This window comes from Dunckerocampus dactyliophorus, chromosome 13 (assembly GCF_027744805.1).
Source record: "Dunckerocampus dactyliophorus isolate RoL2022-P2 chromosome 13, RoL_Ddac_1.1, whole genome shotgun sequence".
In the NCBI taxonomy this organism is placed as follows: Eukaryota; Metazoa; Chordata; class Actinopteri; order Syngnathiformes; family Syngnathidae; genus Dunckerocampus; species Dunckerocampus dactyliophorus.
The window spans coordinates 26498308-26515355 of NC_072831.1; the positions used below are offsets into that span (position 1 = coordinate 26498308).

Consider the following 17048-nt stretch of genomic DNA (forward strand, 5'->3'; position numbering starts at 1 on the left):
CATCGTTTTAGTGGCTGTCAGTGCCGAAAGCCAGTCTTGTGCAAGCAATTAGATGGGAATGGCGGTATGAGTTAAACAATGTTATTTAATGCAGACATTTTCTATACTGCTCATTCAGGCTGCACCATTCAGAAAAAAAATTGCAAATTTCTTGCAGATACAAGGTTCAGGGTTCAGTAAATAATTAAGACTGTTTTTTTTTAATTATCAGAATCATCATTGTCATCAGATTTCTAATTAGTCCAATGGCCTTTCTGTTACAAAAGGACAGTTGACGGGGGACTTTTCTTAATAGAAATAAATAGAAAGACAGAAAATATTAAATTGTGGCACTCACTGGACATATTCCTGCACGTCATAAAGACAAATCAAAAGTCAATTGATTTATGCGATTGGGCCTCTCGCGAGCTGATGAATGATGGTCAGCGAGCCTTGCCAGCCAGGGCAGCAGAGCCAACTCGCCCTGGCCAGCGAGGCTCGCTGGGGTGTCGGCCATCATGCAAACTGACAGCTTTTCTTTGTGATGCAGTTTGTTAAGTAAATAATTAGATTGCATGTTAGCATGAATCAAGTGTGCAGTTTTTTTCTAAATGTTTTTGTTCTCGCATACCTCTTTCTTTTTGATAAAACATCATGTAGAGGGGTGACTAAGGTGGCAACACTGATTTCTTCTGCTACGTTTTCTTATTCTCTGGCAGACCAGGTGCGTATGAGGTGTGTTAAGAAGAAGAGTTACGATGCCATCTACTGTATGGAGTTGGCGTGACCTCCTCCATTCACAGCCCCTTTATAATGTGTTTATGAGTGAGGGTGAACAGCTAGCACCAAACCTGTTGGTGGCCGGCCACCACAAATAGATGAATGTATGGGAAACACTGCATGATATGGTGCTTCTGTGATATGGGCATTGAATGAAACTTTTGTTTTGAATAGAGAATTTCAGGTTGAAGCTATTGCTGTGCTGTATGGAGTGATCTTTTTTGGTCAATAGCCCTTCATCTTAAGGTAGAATTAGCACTAAATACTACACTGTACTCATGTAAACAGTAGCTACCCAGTGCTGGTGTTGCCTTGGCTTGTGCTTTCCGCCAGCGTAAGTCATTCTTACTTCTGCCACAAATCATTTGACCTACATTGCCCGAAACCCACCGCACACACCGTCATTATTTCCAATGGATTCTTACAATAAGCACTGCCCTCCGCTGGCACAAGATGTGGAAATAAACATTTGAATCCCCAGGCAAGAAGCAGCAGGACTTTGTTGCCATTTGTGAGCAAAAAGAAGGGAAACTTGACGCTTTTCTTCTCTTCCATGTGAGAGAATCATCCGTTCGGAGAGTCTGTGTACTTTACAATGTGAATTAACAAACTACTTGTGCCGTGCTCAGCCGTGTCTTTTTTAATTTATATTTTATTTTAACTAACTCTTTTCATTCAGCTCCTCCTGCAGAATGCTTTGCAAGAACAACACTGCCCGGCATTGTCCAGCTAATCTTGTAGCGGGGTGAAACGCGGCCATTGTCTTCATGTTGATATACTGAATGAAGTCGCTTGTCTGACACAAGCAAATATTGTAACTATTCAGCCGACGGCGGCCCATGACGGGGGTGACTGTGGCGTCCCGCGAACACTCCCAGCCTGAAAAGCGACTCTGGCGTTTTGACTTAGCATTGTGGAGTTGAATAAGGTCACATGTGACGTCAGTTGGAGGGGTGTGGGTGGTGTGACCACAGTCATGTGAGAGCTGAGGGTCCCCACGCTGCACACTGATGATTGCAGAATGACTTGGGATGATGAATATGTTTACTAAGATGACAGGAAGACAATTACTTGGCCAGTTGTTTTGTAAAGCTCAGAGGAATCTTGCAGAAGGGAAAACAATGCAGGGGTGAGGAGAATATTGTATTGTATTGTACTTTATTTATCCCACAGCGGTGAAATTCACTATAATACACACAATATTGATGCATTGTATGATCATATGCTTCTATGGATGTGCGATTCAGAACTCAACCATAATTTTCAGTAGCCTCTCACGTCACATCGACGGTCCAAGATTGAACCACCGTCATGCACAAAGCGGTCATATTGCACAAGAGCTAAAGACACATGTATTTTGATTGTTCTTTGGCTTTCTTGCATCACTTGTTCAAAAAGATGTACGGCCTCCATAGATGTTGTGTGGAATTAAGCGACCTATTGCACAAGGTAAGAACTTTGTGTAAGAAGTCGTTCAGCCTTAAAAAGATCTCATCAATCCTGCTCATGTGTTTAGATTTTTCTTTGGCTTTTCTCCAACAAGGATTTTTTTCTGGAAGAATATGCTGCTAAAGTCGCACAGAGCTCACACAAGACTTTAAACAAACAAGGCATCAAATGAACTTGGTTTATGTGTTTGTGCTTTTTCATCATCAAAATATGAACTTGCTCTGCATGCGTTTTGAGTTTTCTTTGGCTTTGTGGTGACTTTTTTGCGACATTTGTTTCAAGCAAGCAATTTCTCAGCAAGAAAATGACTGGAAAGTTGCACAAAAGTCAATATTTCAAACATGCCATACCTCAGTTTAACTAGCATCAAAGGATCAACTTTTTTGAAGCTTTTTAAGTTTTATTTCAAACAAAGAACTTTTCAGGAAGAATGAGCGTCTGTAGTTGCACAGAACTTCAGACTTTGAAACTTTGTCATGGACAAAGGCCTGAGTTAGCTAGCATCAGAAAATGTATTTTTGATTTTTCTTTGGCATTTTGCATCTTTTGTTTGGCATTTATGTCAACTTATGTCAAGAATGTGCTTCTGGAGTTGCACAGGACGCCAGACTTTGAACCACAGTTATGGATCGCACCTATCAAGTGATACCTCAGTTTAGATAGCATCCAATTATTAATGTCTGCTTTTTCGTTGGCGTTTTGCAGCTTTTGCGTGACACTTATTTAAAACAAAGCATTATTCAGGCAGAATATGCCTCAAAGTTGCATAAAACTCAAGATTTCAGACACACCACACCTCAGTTTTATTAGCATCAAAGGATTAACATTTGCCTTTTCTTTGCCTTTTTGCAGCTTTTTCCCTCTTATTTCAAACTAAGAACTTTTAAGAAAGAATGTGCTTCATATAGTTGAACAGAACCTAAGACTTTGAACAGCCGTCATTGACAAAGACCTCAAGACCTCAGTTTAGCTAGCATAAAAAAAAATTATGTTTGCTTTTTCTTTGGCTTTTTCTGGGCTCTGTGCAACACTTATTCTAAGCAAAAGATTATTCAGGAAGAATATGCCTCAAGTTGCACAAAAGGTCAGACTTCATGTGCAAAGCCTGCCTTGCCAGACTTTATCTAGCACCACCCAAGAATTATATTTTGCTTTTTCTTTGGCTGTTTGGAAACAGTTTTCCCAAAAGAATTAGCCATCACATCACATTAGTCATCACAGTTCTGCAGGTGTATTGTAAAATACGTGGTATTGTGCGCTGTTGGTGAATTATCAATAGATCTTGAGCAGTATAAATTGGATACATCTGTAGTTTCCATGACTGCAGCAAGACTTGACTGAAAAATGTCAAAGCACTACAAGAGCAAACACAAGATGTCAGTCAGACACATGAGTCCTTTTAAACACCAAGTGCTTTCTTTAGACCTCTGCCAAGGCCAATGGAAAAAAGATTAGTTTTTTTTTTCTTTTTTGCTGCGTTGTCCCAAAATGAAAAGGCCTGTACCCGACCACGGAGCTGAATGACAGTCAGGCCTGCAGACAGTTATCGTACATCCACTACATCATAAGACTTGTGTGCATGATTTGTGCATTATGCCAATAGCCATGCAAATGTGCAAAAGTAATGAGATTGGCTGCGCTCGTCTGCATTATTCCACGCTATTAGCAAAATAACTTGTTTACATTGCATTATTGTGTTGTTTTAACTATACAGTGTGTTGCACAGAATTAGACACACCGTGTGACCCTGACATGGCTCACCTTTTAATTTACGATATTGATCTTTTGCAGCTTTTGCTTTTTCTTTGGCTTTTTCTGGCCTTTGTGCAACACTTTTTCCAAGCAAAAGATTATTCAGGAAGACAGCTCCATGTGCACTCATGCCGAAATAAAGCTTTTTTTTTCAGTTAATTAATTTCCAGTTAAGAATAATAAGGCAGTCAGTCGCATCCAACTTTACAAAACATGTGACTACTTCTGTGTATGTGTTGCATATGCGTTCCTGTGCCTTTTATCCAGAACCCAGTAAAGCAGGATTTTTCGGTGTAGTATTTCATACAGCAACACGACATCCTGCAATCACTTCATTAGGTGTGTGATAACAAAATACGCAGTGCCTATTATACAGAACAGACAAAGTGGCGGAAAATGATGGCAAGGTTCTGTGAAAGAGGCAAAGGCCTGTTGTCCTGTCAAATATTCTTGTGTTATGGTTTTGTGTTATTGTGTAGTTTTTAGGCTGCATATTGACATGATCAAGATGAGTCAAGGTTTACATTTTCAAGCACCAAAACGATGTTTTCATGTGCGCAAATGACAACATTTTTAAACCGGTCTCGTTTCAGCCTCCGTCCTGACAGGATGAAAATGTGGAGCAAGCATGTGATGCGTCCTGCCTGCCTGCAGTGCGCCGTATGGTAACCGTCCTCCCACTCGTGTCTGCCACCGTGGGTCGGTAGCGCTTGAATACAGCTGCTGTTGCAGCGTACTCATCACGAAAGCATGGCTCCCTCGGAGGCCTTAGATTAGTGTGACGTGTGTTCTCGCGGGTTGAGGTGGTCATGCGATACTACTCCACGAAATAGACACGCCCTGTGGCTACAATGCTATCATCTGCTGTTTTAGAGTGATGATGACGGTGGGGGGACTTACTGTGTGTCCTTGTCACCCAAAATCATGTCGCAAAGCTTCTTCTTGACATGTTTATGCACACAGTGGGCTAAGGCGTGTAATTGAAACAATACTCACCCTTTGGATCTGAAAGCCTTAGAGAGATAAATTCTCTCCGTCAACGACTTTTTATGATATTAACGAGCTGGAAATGTGCGAAGTGCACTGCCTGTTGCTGTCACTGGAGCTCAACTCGGTAAATCTGTTAATCCCCTTAAAGGAAACTGTCCAAAGACGCCTTGCTGCTCGTCTACGCGACTCATTCAGTTGCAGTCACAGGCCCACACAGACGTGATTCATATGCAAATGTTTACAAAGTGAACGCGCGGCCAAATCGAGGTGCCGCTGAACGCGCAAACGGGAGGAGCTGGATGGGAGTCTGTGCTGCAGAATGGATTTGGATCCATTAAAAGCTTTGGTGGTCCCCCCCAGCTTTTATTTCAAGAGTAGGATGATTTTTATTATCCTCCATTGGCGGCATTACGATGTGAGATCCTCCCCACTCATTCCGATCCTTCGGGAGTGAAGGCCAGAGCTATTTTAAGGATATACTGATACTATATAACCATCAGGCTTCAACGGCTTAGTTTTGTGTCTGGAAAGCGACAGGTCCAATACAAGCCCCCGAACTCTGACATCCCCCTTAATACAGGTGTACTCCCGACCTACTAGTATGTACTTGTATGTTGCATGCAAGTAAGTGTGTTAATTTCCTTTTAGATAGTTTCATTTTTTTCGGTATGAAGGTTGTTATTACATCAAGTAATGGACATTTATTTGTTGGCTTATCTTTTAAGTGGCAGGAAATATAACAAACACCCACCTGAATCCATCGTGAGCCATATTTTTCTTGCGGGGTAGCACTGCATCTGTACAGTATTTTTTCATAATGCTACAGCGTCATTTGCATGAGATGCCGACTTGATCCTTCCCTTTCAAACCCTCTAGGGAGCTCGGCCTGGCAGTAATGGTGATCAAACGGTGGCAAATCACAGAGTTGTGATTGGTGTTTTTTATTAAAAAAAATTTTTTTTTTAGTACAATTGTCCCTCGCTACCTCTCGTTTCTAACATCAAGCCCTCGTGTTTTTTCAAAAAATTAATAGTTAATAATAGGGCTGTCAAAAATAACGTGTTATCGGCGGTAACTTAATTTATTTCATTAATTACGTTAAAATTTTCAGCGTAATTAACGCCCCCGCATGATGTCAAGCCACACCTCTCTGTTATTACGCCAGACAGGAGCATAGTGTAGTGTCCCCACAAATCACACACAGTCCGACGCTCTTAAATACCTGTATTCTGACGCATTAACAGTGCAATTCCAATATATGTACCATATATGTATCTCCAACTCACAAGCACGTCTCTCGTCCTCCTCGAAACGACACTTCCTCACTGTCACAAGACGACTGTGAGATGCATTCACAGACACTCCAAATATTTGGTTTGGTTTGGTTTAGTTTATTTGAACATGAAGGTTACAATGGAATACATCTCGTGAATCATTCTTTGACAGTTCCACATATATCCACAATATCACAATAATGTCTTTATTATGAGTGTATGTGTTGTCTAAATAAACAGAAAATGCAATGTGGTGTAAACAAAGCTAGCAGTATTGTTGGGGTGTACGTCAATGTATGGCAGATTAATGTTAGACCGGCTGCATCATAGTGAGGATGGATGATTGGCTGATGTCGATTTTTTTTTTCTAATGCCATGTGATCCACCCATATTACATTCGAGATATTACAACCACAAGGAACTTTCCTGATTTTGGCAGAGAATTGAAAGTCACACTCAAACAGTGTGTCAAAGAGCCCTAACAGCATCAAGACGCCTTCAGAAGGGTGAGCGTCATGACTACGCCGTAACATAATTAAGCCTTTACTCTTCTATCCCTTAACCCTGCACATGAAAGAGTGATAATTTGTCAAAACATACACTTCTACTGTCTACTACTATAAGATTTGCTGAAGAACATGGCCGCCATCGAGGAAAACGACTTTGCACGACCTAACGACCTAATTAATTGCCCATAAGTCATTGATATCTAATGATTATGCAACTTTATGGATATCTATATGGCACGTTTGCCCGCATTTCTTCCAAAGTATTTTGAACACAACCCATAGGGTGCGCCACAAAAGCGAAAAAATTAGGACACCCCATGGGCTGTTGCTTCCCAGCCCAATGTCTTCAAAATGACGCCAAGCTCATATTTCTTAACATTTTTTTGATGACGATAGGCCGTCTTTCGGTGGTGTTGATGAATATTTAGTGCTTCTTAGAGTGTCTCCTTGGAGGAGCTGCATACTTTTTGTGTTTCTTATTGGAAATTGAAATTATTTTATGAAATATTGGAAATTTGTTTCTTATTTGGAAAAATATGTAGAGGTATTTTAAGGTAGCTTATTGTGGTATTTATTGAAAATACAAATGTCGAGGAAGATTACTTGATGCTGCCTGTTTTTATGATTTAGTATGTTATCGGCTTTGGTAATGCTGCCGTTGCTAGTTGATTCACATTTGGAGTGTTCAGTGCATTCTTATTACATCTGCAGTAATTTAAGAGTCAAGGTGAGGTCATCAAATGTGTGACCAAAACCATTATAACGTGTTTTTCTCCTTTTATTTCTGGCACATAGTCGTGAAGTTCAGGATCTTGCGTGTGTGGTGTCTTCCAGTGCATTGTGAAATGTGGCCAGCTTTGTTGTGTTGTTACCCTCTTGCAGTCCCCAGGGCTGTTCATGGAGCCAAGTCGTGGAGGCGTTAGGGCTGTTTTTGCTTGTAAATGCTAAACGGGGCTGAAGGAATTCAGTCACACACTGTGTTGCTTAGCTTGTAACTCTCAGGCTCCAGTACCATCCAGGACATGCCAGGGATTGTAGCTCATTGAGGAAGGGGGGACAGGGGGGCTTGGTGGGAACGTTAGTGGCGGGCATTTTTTGCCACAAATGAGTTCAAAAACAAGAATTTGAAATGCCTCCTCTGAAGAAAAGAAGCAGGCTTTGCTACACATCTAAAAATAAAGCTGGAGCTCTGCCAACTATCCCCCAGTCAGTTCCCGATGTGGGAGCTGCTTTTCTTCAGCGAATAGGCCAACCTAGCAACCTGTTAAAACGTGAGTGTAATGTTAGCACTGTAGCTCTATATATATGCTATTGTTGCTAATGTTTGTGTTCCCCTGTTCTACTCCTTAATGGTATGTTGTTGTATGTGATGTATGGCATCTGTTACATCGGACAAGTGCAGAGTTGCATTGTACAAGTAAAACATTAGATCAAGTGCACCTGTGAGCCACACACTCCGTGGAACAAACATAGCTCATTAGCATTAAAGCTACAGACAAACAAAACGGTGTGTGTTCCCAGTACGGCTTACTAAAAGCACTTTTAAACTGTCTAAATTGCAGCATCGCGGCTAGATTTTGGACAATACACTTCTAATACGCTATTATGGGACATCTGAGACATATTAACATTTTTTGGGGACTTTTAAGCATTGGTTGTTCATGTTGGCATCCCTCCATTCTCAGCAACTGTAACCAATTAGCCGTCGCTCAATTCAATGGACTGCTAATGTTGATGAAAGACAACTGTGCTGTCAGCACCACCATCTGCATCACCCTAAAAGGTGGACGAGACTGATGTACGTTAGTTTAACTGGGTCTTTTAAGGAGGCTCTATTTAATTGGCAAAAAAAAGCAGATTGCCTTGCTCATTACTGTCATTACAGGGCAACGGGTTTAGCGAGGTCGCGCGCTGTGCCCATTCTCCTCTTGCAAGACGGCTGGTGGACATTGAAGGGGAGAACTTGTGGCTGCTCGTGGAGGAAAAAAACAAACTTAAAGTGCATACCAAACTTGTAAATGCTGTGGCGAGGCGTAAAATTTTGAAGTGCGTGCGGACGTGCTGCTCGAAAAATAAAGCAAGATGAGTACGACGTGTCTCGTGGTTAGCATGTTGGCCACACAGTCACAGTCAGGAGATCGGGTTCCTGGGTTCGAATCTCCGTTGGGCATTTCTGTGTGGAGTTTGCATGTTCTCCCCGTGTGTGCGTGGGTTTTCTCCGGGCACTCCGGTTTCCTCCCACATTCCAAAACCATGCATGTTATGTAATTTGGCGACTCTAAATTGTCCATAGGTATGAATGTGAGTGTGAATGGTTGTTTGTCTATATGTGCCCTGCGATTGGCTGGCGACCAGTCCAGGGTGTACCCCGCCTGTCGCCCGAAGTCAGCTGGGATAGGCTCCAGCATACCCCCACGACCCTAGTGAGGAGAAGCGGTATAGAAAATGGATGGCTGGATGTAGTTTGAGACAAGAGACTAGCGCTGTCGTATCTAGTCGGTCTCAGACTAGCGCTGTCCTATCTAGTCGTGACTTCATCAGTTCATGCTCACAACTAGATCTGACAGCTCTAGGCTGAGACTAGGGACTAGAACTGTCCTCCCTGAACTGATGAAGCCTAGATGTTACCCACAGAAAACATTTGCATAAAAAAGCTTTATTGTCACTGTAGTCAAGACATACGAAGAAATTGCTGCAGCAGCTTTGTTAGATAAGAGAATAAAATCTCATACTGTATGAAAACAGAAGAATTAAAATAAAATATGCACAAATGGGGGAAAACTGTCAACAAACTACTCTGGTTCCTTTATTATCCTATATGATCAACCATTCTCCGATGTGTCTGGCCAAAGTCATAAAGAAATATGCAAGTGATGACTAGCTTTGGTTTCGGTCATGGTGCCAACCACTTACTGTATGTGAACATGCCAGTCCGATGGGCGTTGACATAATCGGGTTCCACTGTATTCTGAAGTGAAGGTTTTATGTCAAAGTGATGAAGCTGCAAGTGTGCGTGCACAGACCACTGAAGCATGGGACAGTAGAACAGGCCCAGTGTAAATATGTGCTAAATCTATGAGAAAAATATCACAGAGGTTAAGATCCTAAGCACCGCACAAACGCACAAAATCAGAAAACGAAAAAAAATGAGGCGGATGAATCCATCCATCACCTGTTTTATAATATTTTTGCTCCTCATGTAGCGACGTAAAAGCAGTGCAGTTGTACACAAACTTCAACCAAAATAATGAACATAATGTTAAGACGAATTAAAATCCGAGCATTGTTTTTGTAAAGGTAGAATCTTAATCTGCTATTAGATGGCATCGGAGCAAGCAGTCATGATGTTATTGCTGGATGGTGCATTTATGATCACACTGGTGACAGCTGAGTCCCACCACATTATGTTCTACTGTATAATTAGTTGTGCAGCTTAAAGTATGGTGTTTAATTTCAGACTAATTGAAAGATTGTTCTGAAGCCTCGCTCCTAGCCTCGAAGGAAGCTCTGAAATAATGGAACATTGAATCATAATTTCCCCACATGGCTTCTGAGCTATTATTTCACCACCCGCTCTTAATTCCAATCTGTGTCTCCTCCTCCTCCTCCTCCTCTGTGTTCCAGCAGAACCTAGAGAATGGGCTGCGTCCAATGTAAGGATAAAGAAGCAGCAAAACTCACCGACGAACGCGACGCCGGCCTCTCGCACAACTCGGGCTACCGCTATGGCTCCGACCCCACGCCACAGCACTACCCCCCCAACTTTGGGGTCACTACCATCCCCAATTACAACAACTTCCACAGCACCGCCACACAGGGGGTCGCTGTCTTCGGAGGGGTGCACTCGTCCTCGCAGTCGGGCACACTGCGGTCCCGAGGAGGAACAGGTGAGATTTTTACTGATTTCACAAAAATGACAGCCAGAGGGGCTTTGGCTCGTCCTGCTTTGGATGGAAAGCTGTTTTAATTTACCATCTTTATTACCATCTTAACATAAGCATATGTGATTAGTTTATTGCTACAATGAAAAAAGCTTGTGAAAATGTGTTTAGAGACCAAAAGTCTGCCTTGAAAGCCACAATGTTGTTGTAATAACACGTAGCAGGTTAGTGATGCAGCTTAGAAGCCATGTAAGTATATTTCAGTGCATATTGTGCAGAAACAATCCACATGATGATATGAATATATCATAAAACTCAAACCAAAACTCAGCCACATATGTAAACATGGATACCTGGAGGATCATTTAATTACAGTAAACACACTCCAACAGGTAGTTTGTAATGGTGTGGAACGCCAGTGCATCATACACTAAAATATACAAGTCATATACTGTAGTACAGGGGTCACCAACGTGGTGCCCGCGGGCACCAGGTAGCCCCCCACGACCACATGAGGTGCCCGCAAGCCTGCTTTTCATTCAGGTTTTCAGTTAATAATGAAAGAACAGTAGAAAGAAATGCATTCTGAAATACAAAATGTGAGTTGTGGACACCAGCATTTTGTTAATGTTCTAGTAGAACAAGCATATTCACTTTGTTTGGGTTTAAAATAAGTTCTGAAAATAAATGTTACAAAAATGAGTAGCTCTTGGCCATTTTCATTTTGTAAAAGTAGCTCTCACAAGGAAAAACGTTGGTGACCCCTGCTGTAGTACATCAAAAGACAACCTATCATAGTAACTATTAGTATAGTAAGTATAATACTAAATATTTTGGTTTTAGTATTTTTACAGTGTAGTAAGTATCTCTGCCCTCAAATAAAAGCCTCATTTTTTCACAGTTCATTTCCATTCTCATTGTAAGCAGCATGTAGCTATATTCTCCGTCAACTAATAAACCGACATCAGGCCTCCGCTTGAATAGACACCATGCTTCAATTAATCGAGAGACTAAGGAAATAAGTGCCTCTCCCCTCAAGTAGACATCTTCTTTTTCACACGTTATTTTCATTTTCATTGTAATTCATAATAACTATATTCTCTGTCCACCAATAAACAGACGTCAGGCCTCCGCTTTAATAAACATCATGCATCAATTAATTGAGAGATTGAGGAAATAAGTGCCTTTTTTCCCTCAAATAGACACCTCCTTTTTTTCTCAGGTCATTTTCATTCCCATTATAACCTGTAAATAACCATATTCTCAATCAATAAACAGACCTCGGGCCTCCGCTTTAATAAACGCCATGCCTCAAATAATTGAGAGATTTAGGAAATAAGTGCCTCTCCCCTGATATAGACTCATTTTTTCTCAGTTAATTTCCATTGTCATTGTAAAATGTAATTTGGCCTTCGCTTGAATAAACACCATGCTTCAATTAATCGAGAGTCTCAGGAAACAAGTGCATCTCCCCTCAAATAGATATTTTGTTTTTTCTCAGTTCATTTCCATTCCCATTGTAACCTTCAAATAACTATTTTCTCAGTCGACCAATAAACAGGCGTCAGGCCTCCACTTGAACACCATGCCTCAATTAATGAGAAACCCAGGAAGTAAGCACCTCTCCCTTCAAATTGACGATTGCCTTTGCCTTTTTTGCAGTTCATTTCCATTCCCACTGTAACCCAGTGGTAACTATCGTCTCCTTTAATCACTAAACAGACATCAGACCTCCTCTGAAATAGACGCCTCCTTTAAATAAATCCCTCATACTACTGTGCAGTTGCGCCTTTGACTTTAGTGTTTTGTAATGGCTAGAAAATGTGTCTGAAAGTATTTGACAAGTGCTTTAAAATGCAAAGCTTATATTTTGTATGCGCCAAAAAACTGCTGCAGGATTCAAACCCAAGTCTGCAAACCAAAATCGCAGCCTCTTGTTACTATTTATACCCACTCACCACTTCCTAAAGGCCAAGCAGCCTCTCTGGCAGAAGACCGTATAGCAAAAACTGTTGACTTTACTAAAGTGAAATAAAATACGGTCTGTCAGCAAGCCCTACTTATAGCACCACATTTTAACTCTAACATTTTCGGTTCCTCGTGGAAGAACTTGTGTCCTACTTTTTGCCTTGTTTTTATACGGATGATCTCAAATGAGCCCCGTCACGTCTGAGACATTTTGTTGTCCCTATTATCGGTCCAGTCGTGCCGTGACCCGGTACATTCATCAAGCCTGGCGGAAGATGGATGTCCACTAACTGCGAGTTAATGGAAAACAGGGTGACCCAAATGATTGCTGGAGCTTCACGAGGCACATCTTAGGACCAGAGAGACGAAAGAGACACACAGGCTCTCTCTCATTTAATATCTTAAATATATATACTAGTGCATAAATTATCATCCATTCTCGCTTTGATGTCAACCCCATCTTTTTTTTTCTGCAACTACTTCTGCGGAGTCAGCATCATGTATATGAAGAGGAGATAACCGCAAGAAGATGTGAGAAGCATGCAAACTTGGCTTTGGTTTGAACACAGACAACATCTCAGCAAGGGTGTTTGTGCTCCTGCACCACGCCATAGTGCACATCTCAGACAATCAAATCGTATTTGACACTTCCAGGCTTATTAGCAGACGCTGGGGCTGCTCTGGATCAGTGAAGATAAATGAGATTTGCCTCTTTAATCTGGACCTCATGCCACGAAGCACTGATAGGTTGCTCCGTGCTGGAGACTAGTGTTGCAGAACGAGGAAACCATCACATTGACTTTAAAGTTTTTAAGCCAGTGTGGATGAGATCTAGGTAAGGTGATAAACGTAGGCTCTGCGTTTTTGTCTCCATTAACTCCCCCACCCCCTGCATATCTGTGATGCCCAGCAGCTTTGCATTAAGTCTTTAAGACTGCTCGCCTTTTGCCTGCCCCTGCTGCGTCTGAACTCCACAGAGCTGCGGGGCGTTATCAAATATAGAATTAGTGAATATGTCAAGAATAACAAAATAAGTGAATTTCGACAAAAAATTTGGACAAAAGTACATTTCACAAAAAAATGGATATAGATTACACATCACGTGGATGTCGAATTGAATTTTGATTTCCCCGGGTTTTGTATATCGTATTACAACAGTATTAAGGCCACATTGGGAAAAAATTCTGATATTTCGAGAATAAAGTCGTAAATTGACAAGATTGAAGTTGTAAATTTAAGAGAATAAAGTTGTAAATTCACGAGAAGTCCTAACATTACATGTCATCGTGTCAGAGGGAAAATAGAGCGTATCTCCTCAGGAAGGAAGGAAACTTTCCTCTTGCTTCAGGCAAGCTTTTATTTATAGCGTGACACATAACAGAACAGTTGAGCATTTAGCATTTGAAATTAGCACGTCTAGCCCTTGTCACTTCCTCCTTCCTTACCCCACCCCCTCCACATAGCCAAGACCGGTCCGACGGTCACATAAGTCCGCCCTTTTCATAACTGTTTCAGGCAATGCGTGTAGCATAAAGTTACAAGGTTTTTTTCGTTTCATTTACGACTTTATTCTTGTAAAATTCCGTCTTTATTCTCGAAATCTCAGATATTTTTTTTTCCATGTGGCCCTAATACTCTGTCGTAACTCATATAAGAAGGCATGCATCATGTCATGTAAGCACATGATAACTGAAAAGTAACTCCCTATTTTCAAATACTTGATACAATCATCCTTCGCTACATCGTGGGTGAATAGCTCCCTTCCCTATTGCGTTTTTCAAAAATTGATGAATATATGATTGTTTTGTGGTTAACTATGGCCTATTATTTCCGTGTGGATGTGGTGCGTTCTTGCCCACTTATTTTGTCCGTCTTCCTCACTCAGTTTCAAACCCATTCTTACGTTTAGGATAAATAAATCGGAGGCTAACTAGCTAGCTCCAAATACAGTTTTGCTGTGTTTAAAGCGGCGGATGTCTCTTGTGTCACTCCAGAGGTGCCGTAGCCTGCGCAATATGATGTAAACAAAGCTAGAAGTACTGTCTGATTGCACGTCGGTGTGTGGCAGACTGGAATGAATATATCAATCCAGTGACAAACGTCATAGTGAGGATGGATGATAGGCTTATTGCGCTCTTTTTTTAATGCCATGCGGTCGACCCACATTATGTTTGAGATACTACAACAACAAGGAACTTTCCCAATGCTAACGGTGACTTATGTCTTATTATTGTTTATCATGTCTGCTATATTAGGGTGTTATGGGGGGTTATTTTATATTTACAGGGCTCTAATAATGTTAAACAATGTTTTTAGAAGGTCATAAACAGGTTTTCTATGCTCTAAGTACGAAAATATTCAATTTATTAATATCAAATCCTACTTCACGGAAATTCAATTTTGGCGGACGGGTGTGGAGCCACTTAACAGTGATAAACAAGGGATGACTGTATATATATTAAATATCATTTTTACAAGAAATGGATATGAGAGGAAGGAGAAGATTTTATTCAAAATTTCATACCAGCTTGGAGAGCCGGCCGGGAATCGCGTCAATTCATTTCACCAGGAACTCTTGTTTATGGAAAAAAAATCAGTATGATCTCCCATGCTTAAAAAGGGAAGTAAACAGTCTTCACTGCCACACACGTCAGAGAAAGAACAGAGAGAACTGGCAGGAACAGGAGGTCGGACAAGCACACACTCAGGAAATTACTCCAAAAAGGGCACTATAAGTATTATGAGACAAGTTTATGCATGCAAATGAATGTTGCATTTGCAATAAATCACAAATATGTGAGAAAAAGTCACCATAGCAGACACTGCTTGTGTTATGAGTGATGGTGATTGCAACCAGATGAGGGAAAAGTAGTTCCATAAGAGCTGAATATTTTAAATTAATGCTTTGTTCATCCTCATAGGGAATTACTGCAGAGCCGATTAACGCTGTAAAAAAACAACAACATAATACATACTGTGTACATAGTGTGTGGGATAAAAGGAAACATGATTTGTAAAGATCAGAAGCAGAACATAGCTAGCAAAATAAGGCAGCAAATGAGATGAAAAGGAGAACGCGTAGGAGGCATTGACATTTCATAACAAGCGCTGCATGTGTTTGGCATATGGACTGACCCAGTAATGAAACTTCAACAAAAACCCTAACACGCTAAGACCAGACTTATCATGAAACACATGGAGGTGGGAGCAGACTGAACCCAAACCCAGACCTCCCACCCCTCTTCCTCTGCAGCAACGCCCTCCAGATCCTCTGGAGGTCATCCACTGGCCACATCAAAAATAATGCCTGAAAACATTGACCTCAGATGCCGTCTTTTCTGGTGTAACTCAATGCACGCAATCTGCAAACTCACCTGTGAATCCATCCATCCATCCATTTTCTATACCGCTTCATCCTCATTAGGGTCGCGGGGGCATGCTGGAGCCTATCCCAGCTGACTTCGGGCGACAGGCGGGGTACACCCTGGACTGGTCGCCAGCCAATCGCAGGGCACATATCACCTGTGAATCAGTAAGCATAATATGACTTATTCCTACTTGCAGGGGTGACACTGTTTGTGGCTCTCTACGACTATGAAGCGCGGACTGATGATGACCTCAGCTTCAGGAAAGGGGAGAGGTTCCAGATCCTCAACAGCACGTAAGTTTGAAAACATGTGCATGACAGCACTTAAGGGTGGAGCCCTGAGTAGTCGGCTCAATCTGGAAGTTATTGCTCCTCATGTGATGTTTTTATATGGAAAACATTGATCGGGCATAAACCAACTAGGCCAGAAGTGTCCAAATTGTGGCCCGGGATTAATTTTCAGCTTGTGACTCTGTTTTTACTTTCCCTTATTGCATACGTGTCAAACTCAGGCCCGGAAGCCAAATCTGGCCCGCGCTGCAATTTCATCCGGCCCACGGAACTGTTTGGAAAATAGCATTGAGTTGGCGCGCATCGTGGACCTTATCAAAAAAGTGCTTTTAGCGATTTCAGCGCGAATTAACCAATTCCTTTGGTATAAATTACTCCTCGACCCGCCTGTCGACCTCACGCTCCAACCTTCCCTCACTTGTGAGCAAGACCCTGAGATACTTGAACTCCTCCACCTGGGGCAGGACCTCATTCCCAACTCGTAGGGAACATAATATAATGAGAAACAAACAAAACAAAATAAAGTTGTCATTTCTGGAATATTAAGTTGGGGAAAATTATAATTTTTTAAGTTATAATTTTATGGGAATAAAGTCATAATATTACGAGAAGAAAATTGACAGAGATCGTTTAAGAACAAACTTGAAATGCTTTGAAAATTGGGGGAAAAAAGAGTAAAGTTGGTACTAATACACTTTTTCACCTATATCACAAAGCTGAGATGCAGTTTTTTCTTGAAATATATGTAACTTCTTAGCATATTTACATGTGTTGCTTTACAAAATGTCAAAGTGGTTTCATTCAAAAT

The 17048-nt window shown here is 41.4% G+C and overlaps 1 protein-coding gene across 3 annotated transcripts in view; it reads left to right on the forward strand.

Moving 5' to 3' along the window:
• Positions 1-17048, forward strand: part of fyna (FYN proto-oncogene, Src family tyrosine kinase a) — a 28085-nt gene that overhangs the window by 969 nt on the left and 10068 nt on the right. Inside the window, exons 2-4 of one of the 3 annotated variants that reach the window (XM_054796816.1) lie at positions 4554-4625; positions 10358-10620; positions 16147-16243. In XM_054796816.1, the coding sequence (XP_054652791.1) occupies positions 10371-10620; positions 16147-16243 (347 nt within the window). In that variant the 5' untranslated portion in view covers positions 4554-4625; positions 10358-10370. The remainder of the gene's footprint in view (positions 1-4553; positions 4626-10357; positions 10621-16146; positions 16244-17048) is intronic. The other 2 variants (XM_054796815.1, XM_054796814.1) reach the window with 2 other exon arrangements.